At 48.9% G+C, this 10,000-nt stretch overlaps 1 protein-coding gene across 1 annotated transcript in view; it reads right to left on the minus strand.

The window, feature by feature from the left end:
- LOC121693043 (signal-induced proliferation-associated 1-like protein 1) overlaps positions 1–10,000 on the minus strand; it is a 68,872-nt gene that overhangs the window by 10,886 nt on the left and 47,986 nt on the right. The window contains 8 exon segments of the mRNA XM_042072194.1: positions 17–288; positions 291–494; positions 1,865–1,953; positions 3,753–3,892; positions 5,467–5,619; positions 6,163–6,450; positions 6,673–6,947; positions 9,435–10,000. The exon segment at positions 9,435–10,000 is cut by the window's right edge and continues 14 nt beyond it. Coding sequence (XP_041928128.1) covers positions 17–288; positions 291–494; positions 1,865–1,953; positions 3,753–3,892; positions 5,467–5,619; positions 6,163–6,450; positions 6,673–6,947; positions 9,435–10,000 — 1,987 coding nt within the window.

The raw sequence follows: 10,000 nt of genomic DNA on the forward strand, positions 1-10,000 counted from the left end.
GTGTGTGTGTGTGTACCTGGAGTGCGAGGCTGCATCGCTGCGGGGGTAGGCGCTGGCGTCGGGGCAGGGGGGTAGTTGTTGGGGCTCTTGGCCGGTTCCTCGGGGCTGTCCACAGGGCTGATGGAGGACGCCTCTGCGGGGGGAGAGGGGACATCGGATGCCCGCCTTGCCCGGCGACGAGGCCTCGCTCCAGGCACACGAGGCGGAGGCAGAGGGGGTCTTCTCCTTGGCCCGCGGGGGTAGGATCAGCGGCGCATTACTGGTCAGGGTCGCCCCGTAGGAGGGTGGCGTCGATACCCGCTGTCCGTCGACGCCCCTTGGAGGTAGCCACTGCCACTGCCAGCCCCCGCGAAGCCGTTGAGCTCCGAGTCAGGACGAGAGCCCGCCCCCGAGCGACAGCCAATCTCGTACCACTTCTCGTCGCTGTGGGTGGAGCTAGAGGCGGTGCTTGAGAGGGTGTTGCTGCTTGATTGGCTGGAGTAAGGAGGCTCCGTCTGTATAGGCAGACAGACAAGATGGCGGCTCATTCTTTTTTATCAAGTACTGTATCGTAAACGTATTAATTACCAACCATTTTGTTTGAAAATTCTAAAACAACAATGTTTTTTAATACTTCAAAATAACATTTGATAAATGAACCTTACATTTTTCAGTAGCCATATTGTGTAGATTTGAACAAAATCTAGTTTGGTTCTTACCGGGGCTTTTACTGCCTGAAATATCCGATTTTGTGTACCACGCTCAGAGTTTAGTGCTGGGCTGGTGGGTGCATATTCCCAACCTTCTCAGGCACATGAACGGTTAGCCCGAGAATTCTCGTCGCAATTTAAAATTCCACTGGAGCTCCAAGCGGATTTGTAGCCTACACGCAGCCTTACAACACTGTTTACATCTCACGGTAAAATGTAATTTTTGGTACATAGCTTATTTAGATACACTTATGATGTGGGTGCTTGCGTTACTTCCGGAATCCGCCATCTTGGTTTGTATAGAAATGAATATTAAGTGACCCATACAGTACACGTAAGAGGTTGGACAAACGGGACTGTTGGTAATATGTAACGTTCCGATATATCTGTGGGGCTTTTGCCTTTATTCAGATATAAAGATAGTGAAGCATGACAGGAGGCGAATAGGAGAGACAGATGAGGTGGGATTGGGAAATGGCCGCAGGTCCCGGGTCACCACGAGCCCTTGGGTGCAACTATGGAATGGACGCTGCATCTACTTGCACCACAGTGCCCCCTAGATATCATTCTGACATCCCAGGTAGAAATCTCAGATTATGACCTTTGTCTAAAGCAATAGGCAGTGGCGTCATTCAAATTAGCAAGAATTAAGCATTCAATTCAACATCAAATCTAACCTGGAGATTCCAGACCCAAATCCAAAAGATTAAAGTTCTGGCCATGACTAATGTAATGGCCCAACTCGAGGGGTGGCACCAAACATGCATTTAAAAATATCACTGCAAGCAATTAGATAACACTACGACCAATGTTTACTGACTGATTCCGGACTTCGACACAATTGGATAACACTACGACCAATGTTTACCGACTGATTTGTTGCAGCGCTGTCGTCATCTGTTTAGCTAGTCTCAGGCCCGCCTATATCAGATACACCGATGTGATTTGGTACCCCACGATACAAGGGACATAAGTAATGAGCATCATAACTCATTGCCAAAGTGACTCGCTGAGAAAATTCATATTGTGCTCCCGCGAGAACTCTGGATTTCCAGGGTACATTAAATCTGGAGTTATAACTGTTCAGCCTTAAATGCTAAGTCTGCAAGTCAATAAACTACAGTAAAGTGAGGTTAAGTGTTGTGAAGTGCAGTAAAGTGGTGGTATGGTCTTACCTTGGAGCTCTTGCAGGGAGAGTGGGTTGAGCCTCCCTCTAGCTGTTCTGCGGTGCTGATGGCTGGTTTGGGCTTTGTGGTAGGTGGTTCTGTGAAACAGGTGCACACACACACACACACACACACACACACACACACACACACACATAGACACACATAGAAGAAACAGTGTCAAGACCAGGCAGATGGCAACACAGAAGAGTAACTTGTACAACAGTACTTAATCACTATCATGTGTGTACCCTATCCCAGAGCGCCTGCAGGTCTGTGCTGGTCTGTGCTAGTCTGGCTTAGTCTGCACTACTCTGCTGCTCTGTGCAGGTCTATGCTAGTCTGGGTTGCTCTGTGCTAATCTATGATAGTCTGGGTTGCTCTGTGCTAATCTATTGTATGCTAGTATGGGTTGCTCTGTGCTAACCTTTGCTAGTTTGGGTTGCTCTGTGCTAATCTACTGTATGCTAGTCTGGGTTGCTCTGTGCTAATCTATGCTAGTCTGGGTTGCTCTGTGCTAATCTATGCTAGTCTGGGTTGCTCTGTGCTAATCTATGATAGTTTGGGTTCTCTGTGCTAATCTACTGTATGCTAGTATGGGTTGCTCTGTGCTAATCTATGCTAGTCTGGGTTGCTCTGTGCTAATCTATGCTAGTCTGGGTTGCTCTGTGCAGGTCTATGCTAATCTGGACTGCTCTGTGCTAGTTTGGGTTGGTCTGGGTTGGTCTGTGCTAGTCTGCATCAGTGGGCCAGCGTGTAGGAGAACACACACACACACACACACACACACACACACACGTCTGAAACAGCAGCTGCAGCAGCAGCCTTCCAGACGAGGATTAACCTTCTCCCCTGGACAGGGTCACCGGTGTGGACGCTCTCTCTCCACTGCACGACTTAATCCTGTCTGTTCCTTCACACTCCTGCTCACACACATTCCTACTAACACACACACACACACTTCCTCTTACACTCATTCATTCACTCACATACTCCTTTTCCCGCATACTCCATCTCATACACACAACCTCTCTCAAACACAGTCCCCTCTCCCACACACTCTCATGCGCACACACGCACACACACACACACACACGCACACACACACACACACACACACACACACCCTCTCCCATGTATCTGCCGGTCTTGGGGCTTGTCTGCTCTTGAGCTAGGCAGTCTGAGATGTGTGTCTGCTCCAGTAAGCTGAAGTGATGTGCGCAGTAGTGACTAATCCTGGTCCAGGAGGTCTGAGGCCACCCCAAGGTGTTAGGGATGACCACCTGAGTTTGCTTATTCGCACAGCCAACAAGCAAGAGCTTAAAGGCCTCTGCACACAGGAGCCTACACGAGAGGGCCGACACGCTTTGTCCCCTACCCGCGCCCAAATCTTTAACCGACTAGCTTTCGATAAACAATGGATTTTTTTTGAGGTGATTCTATCAAAAACAGAACAGACCTTAGGCGCCAGTTGCGGTGGAACAATGGAATCTAATGTAATTGAGTATCGAAAGCAGAGTAGGCCATGCTCATGTCGACACAGGTGTGTGTGGAGGCCTTAAGGGTCTAACTGGCTGGCTCAGTGCATCTGGCCAACTGAATCTGGAGCACTCTGCTTGCTTTTGTCTTTTGCACAGTCCCACGTCTTAGCTGCCCTTGCTAACTGCTCGATCTTAATAGCTGCTGTTTCCTGCGTGTCATCTCCCATCCTGTCGGGTCATCTTCCATCATCCTCTCGCTCACCCGTCGCGGCTGTTGGCTAACCTACTGGGGTTCTATCCCCTCACCTGGTTCTGTCCCCTCACCTGTTGGGGTTCTATCTGTTCACCTGATGGGGTTCTATGTATTCACCTGTTGAGGTTCTATCTGTTCACCTGTTGAGGTTCTATTGACTCACCTGTTGGGGTTCTTTCGGTTCCGCGGGGTGCCTCCCCGTCCACCACCCTTGGCCAGCAGGGTGTGACCTTCACCCCGTTAACCACCTCGTTCAGGTTCTGCCGCTCTGATACCAGTGGAGAGTTCCTGTTAGCGTTGAACCTGAGATGCATTGTGGGAAATGGAGTCAGTTAGGCATATTAGATCTGGGTGATCTGGAAGTTCTGTGATGGTTAATGGCTCCTTATAATGGTTTACACGGTTTGCTAAGCATAAATTATTATGATGTGAAATCCTTAAAATAACTGTAAAAATAACATGTAACTATACTATTTGACCTATACTATAGGTCAAATTTGGAAATAATTGTAGCAAATGTTGTAGTTATTCCTGATGTTCTTTCTGAATCGTTATTATTGAGAGTGAAAATGCTTTTCTAGTATTTCAGGGTGGATTCATATCACATCCATACATGTTAAGCAACAGCTGCTGGTTTATGGGTTAGTTTCAGTATCAGGCTGCCCAGTAGTACTGTACCCTGGAGACCTGTGCCTCCAGGAATCAGGGATGAATATTAGCACTAGAGTAGCAGAGCAGTTACCGACATACACCACTCTACTAGGCTAAGGGCCAGGAGTTGGGTTGGACTAGGGCAGTGTTTCGCAAAGTGTGGTCCAGGGACCACTGGTGGTCCGCAAGCAGACGTGGTAAAATATAATATAGATGAGTTGTTTGCAAATTGCAATATTGAACCAACTTGTATGTAAATCTAAACAGTTCTGCAAAACTGCCTATGTAAGCTACGCCAGTTTAAATCATATGAATCCTCTGGCACAATAAGCAAGGTGCAAAGATAGTAAGTAAGGTGGTTCAGTGAGTAGGCCTATTGTGTAATATACTGTTGAAGTAGGTCTACTGTTTTTTTGTTTTTTTTGTAGGTGGTCCATGATTTTTTTTTTATCGGTTAAGTGGTCCTTGGTCTGAAAAAGTTTGAGAGACAGTTTGTGGTGCTCCTTCTGCTTTATCGTTTAGTTTAATGCTGGCCTTAAACCACGTGATTTTCAAGCGATTTCACAGTAGGAGACTACATTTCCAAAATCGGAATGAAAACTAGGGAGTTTTACTGGAGTTGCGGTTTAGTTGCAGTCTTGTAAAAAGTGACCCTGCAAGATTCCCAGTCTTTGCAAAATCATAGCCTGCAACTAGTTTGTGACTATAAAATCTGTGACTTGTCTTTAGATGTGAGAGGGTGCGACTGTAGTCTTTCCAAAATCTTTGCTCAATCTGTTCAAAGTCTTCTGATGTATGAGTAGCATTAGTGTGATGCTGTACCACTTCGGCCTGGGCCTCCAATTGCCGTATTTGATTAAAGTTGGACCAGGGGACTTAAGTTAGTTAATCCTTTCCCAGCCAATGCTGCTTATATGCGGTTTCTGTGGTGCTAAGCTGTTGAGAGTTGTAGACCCCCCCTAGATCATGGGACACCATCATAGGTAACCCCAAGCTTACGCTTGTGCCCATTTCACAGCTGGGTGAACTGAGACAATGCAAACACAGCCTTGTCCAAGGGCAGAACGCACAACATCAAGAGACCATCTGGTACTCGTACCGGCAATCTTCCAAATGCCAGCCTATCCCCTCAGCCCACTTAGCCACACAGTCTGCCACCAGGGGACCAGGGACCTGTTGGGTGTTATTGTGTTATACGAGTTTAAGCGCGATGCTAAGTACCGTACCCCTCAGGCATTGACTTCTGTCTCCAGTGGGAAGCGCCTGCAGTGTTGGCATCGCTACCGTAGGGGGCGCCGCTGGGGGAGTTGCGCATGTGTGGAGAGCGGCCCATCACTATAGAGCATGCCAACGCGTAGTTATCAGACCCTGGAGAGTACCTGAGAGAGAGGGAGAGAAAGGTAGAGAGAAAGAGAGAAAGATAGAGAGAGAGAGGGGCAGGGAGAGGAAGAGCAAGAGAAAGCGAGAGAGAAAGAGAGAGAGAGGTAGAGGAAGGGAGAGAAAGAGAGAGAGAGAAATAGAGAGAGAGAGAGAGAGGAGAGCTTTAAAGATCTACAGTAGTGTTTCTGTGTCTTCGCTTTATAAGACATTGTTAAAAGACATTGTTTCCAATACAGATACAGATACAATCTGTATAGACCCTTTCAAGAGAGTTCCATTATCAGCATCATAGTTGGCCCCACAAGACTTCCGTTTTAACATTCCATATGTTATCTTAATGCAGAGGAAGTAGATTGGGAACCAAATAGAACGTTCAAGCATTGTTTTTGTTTTTATTGTTGAAAGGGTCTATACACCAAGTCCCATTGAAAGTGCTCTGCAAGCCTGTTACCTCTTTCCCCATCAGGCCAATCCATACGGATGTAGAATCTCACCCTCCCACCCCACATACTGAGCCCTGTGTGACCCCATCATCATCTCACCTCCCTGCTGACCTTTTGGGGTTCAGGGGTCGTCCGTCGCTGGACACGCTGCGTGGAATGACCCCGCTGCGGTCGGAGTACTCGGCTGCGGGCGCCTTGATGAGCGTGCCCCCCATGCCCGTGCCACGGCTTTGGGCCGACGAGCCCACCGTCTGCTGCGGACTGCCTGACGAGCGCGGCCACTTGTTGTTGTTGTTGCTGCGGAAGGGGAACTTCAGCTCATATGGCATGCCCTCCTTATGGTTTTTGTAGTCCACCAGCGGCATGTGGTACATCTCTGAGCAGCCTCTGTGAGAAAAAAAACTACATTACCCAAAAGACCTTTCTGCTGTCAGGGTATCATCTCATCACTCTCTCCAACCCCATGTTCCTATTGTCCTCAGTCACTTGCTGTGGGAGTGGGAGGGAAACTACATTACCCATAATCCCTTTCTTCAGACAGGGTTTCTCTGAATTACCCCATTATCCTCTCCAACCCCCCCCCCGTCCCTCCTGTCCCCTGCCAATCACCTGCGTGGGGTGGAGTCCTCGTGGGGCGGGATGATGACCACCTTCACGGTGACAGATGTCCGCAGCAGGTCGATCATCTGCTCGTGGGTGAGCGACGCCACCGACACCTTGCAGATCTCCACCAATCGGCTGCCCTGCCGGAGCCCCGCCTGCCACGCGTAGCCGTACGGCTCCACCTCCGCCACGATGCCCTCGAAGTTGACGTGGAAACCCAGCTGGCCCAGAGCGTTCCGCCGCAGTGTCATCTCCGTAGTCTGGCAGCCCTTAGACAGGAGCTGGAGAGGAGGAGAGGAGGAGAGGAGGATGGGAGAGAAAAGGAGAGGAGAGGAAGAGGAGAAGGAGAGAGGAAAGGAGATGAAGATGGGAGAGGAGAGTAGGAGAGAGGAGAAGAGAGTGGAGTAGATGTTTAAAACTCCTTGATTGAACCATTATATGGATCAAACGCTTCTAAAAAGCTACAGTGAAGAACTTCCTCCCTCCACCATTAGTTTTTGCATTATTATGCTGAACAGATCTTGATGCTCTTCTCTTGTTTATCTATAAACAAACAAACAAACTGACCAGTCCAACAGAGTTCTGCTTTATTGTGTAATTTGCATGATTCGTTCCTTATGTGACGTCTGAGTTTAAGAATAAACAATAAACCCCTTTCATAGAGGAGATGGCAAACAGATTGCAAAAGTAACGTTGTGATCTGGTTTATCTAACATGTCCAATCGATTTATTTGCTTGACTAAATTCTAATAAGAACCATGCAGACCATCTTCAGTCCCAGCATATTCTCTCACTTTCTGGGAACTACTTAAAGTCAGTCTATCCTCTGAAGTCAGACACAGATTAAAGTACGCCAGCTTCAGCTTTCAATCAGCCAGCAGTCAATCAGGAGCCTCACCAATCAGTCAGCCAGCAGCCAATCACAAGCCTTGCCTTTCAATCAGTCAGCCAGCAGCCAATCACAAGCTTGCCACGCAATCAGTCAGCCAGCAGCCAATCACAAGCCTTGCCTTTCAATCAGCCAGCGGCCCTTCTTTGATCAGCTTTGCATCTGGACTGGAGTTCACCCTGAGATACAGCAGCACGCCACACAGAGCAGCAGAGTCCGGCTAACATCTGGCTCACTTGTGGTTCAGATCCGACGCAGGGTTTGCTGCCGTTTGGGATTAAACTGTGATGGCAGCAAGTTCTCAAATGAGATAACCCTGACAGGCTGTTACTGACACACACTTACTCACTCATACACACACACACACACACACACACACACACACAATCAGACACACACACACACACAGCAATCTGCACACATCTGGTGAATTATTAACTTAAGAAAAACAAAAACATTACCCCAACTGCTACCGAATCAAAACTCAGTCTGGTCATGTTTATGAGACAACATCTCCATGCACGAGCAGGCTTTGTTACTGATACACACACACACACACACACACACACACACACACACAACATCTCCATGCACGAGCGCAACACAGAGCTCAACAGCTACGTGTCCAGACACGAGATGAAAGCACGAGAGCCAAAGCTGTGCTTGCACCCCATCATCCTCCAATCATCACCTGAGATATTGGGCACCCAGAAAACCAACCGCACGCATCCTGTGAGGTGTCCCAATCTTGGGCAGGACGTGCTGAGGCACAGTGTCTATTATAAATGTGCTCGACATGTCAGCCTGCAGCCTGCAGGCACAAACCCATCTCAGTGTTCAGACACACGTAATAAAAACACTCTTGCCTAACTTGTGACTGCAGTGATGTAACTCAAGCTTTTCCGCATATCATCATGATAACAATATGTGTGTGAGCATGCACACAGGTACACACACACACACACACACACACACACACACACACACACACACTCCTAGTATGCATTACTTAAATGTATTGTTGTATGAGAGGAGATATGTGTGTGAGCATGTTACCCAAACACTCCCTACAGACACACGTACAGATACACACACACACACACACACACACACACACAAACACACACACAACCACTCCTACGTATTTTAGTATCGTATATGAGTGGTTATACATGTGTGAATGCTGCAGCTCTAGTATTCCAGGATGGAGGATGGAGGATATACCCCCCCCCCCCCCCCCCCATACACACACACCCTTCTCCTCGGTCTCTCTATGTCTCTAACAAACTTGTAAAGTGTACACTGTAAACTTACTCTGTGCATACCCTACACTTAACTAGAATATTATATATATATATATAATGCCTTCCTGTTACAGGACAGCTGGAGCAGTGGTGATTCACAAGAGATAATGATGGGGCAGGATTCACACCAGAGGTAATGATATGGGTCTGTCTCAATCTAAAACAGTCATCACCTAAGTGATGATATGGCAATGTGCATCATCGTCATGACAACATGCATCATCTCTTGACTAGAACAACAGGCCCGAGCAGTAGGGTCACAATGGCTTGGAAGTATTTTCCCTGTACGGCCCATGTCATACGTGTTTAATGATTAACTAAATAAACAAATAATAACATTATCGTCACTGCATAATAGCTATCATGTTGACTGTCCCTTCCTTTCACAAAATACTTCACCAGGACGCTGCACTCTACTGCAGCAGCTAGATCTAGAAGTTGCATCAGCAGCTAGATTGATTAAGGTTGTGGGTTATTTTGATAGTTATTTAGAGACATTTCTGCAATGTTCCAGATGTGCTTTGGGTAAAGCATGGTGAAGCCATGGCAACTGCAGTAGTGGGCGTGACACTGACCTCCAGGCGCTTGACGACCTCTCCAAAGTCCTCTGTGTTGTTGTTGATGGACCGCAGCGACACGCTCTCACCCCGTTCGTAGAAGATCTTCATGGAGGCGGGGCTCCCCAACGACCAGCCAATCACGTCGCGCACGGCGCAGCTGAACACCACGGCCTTGGCCTGCCGGTCCAGCAGCAGCAGGAGCTCGCTGGACACGGCCAGCACGCACTCCCGCTCGGCGCCGGCCGTCTGGTCCTCGGCGTGGACGAGCCAGGTGAGGGCGCCCGGTCCACGCAGCTCCGCGCCGCTGTAGGGCCGGCTCCGCTCGCGCTTGCGGTGCGCCAGCGAGATGAAGGGGAACTTTCCGGCGGGTTCCACAGGCGTGGCCGTCACGTGGCGCTCGGCCAGGTCGCGCAGGTACTCCTGCCGCGTGCGCGTCGCCATGGCGCGGAACTTGTCCGACTTGTGCGCGGCGTTCTCGGCGTTGACCACCTTGGCCAGCAGGAAGTCCCGGAAGACGGTGGACTTGGGGAAGGTCACACCCCGCGGAACCGGCGGTCCGAACGATGGGACGTCACGGGAGC

This window comes from Alosa sapidissima, chromosome 19 (genome assembly GCF_018492685.1).
Source record: "Alosa sapidissima isolate fAloSap1 chromosome 19, fAloSap1.pri, whole genome shotgun sequence".
Lineage (NCBI taxonomy): Eukaryota > Metazoa > Chordata > Actinopteri > Clupeiformes > Clupeidae > Alosa > Alosa sapidissima.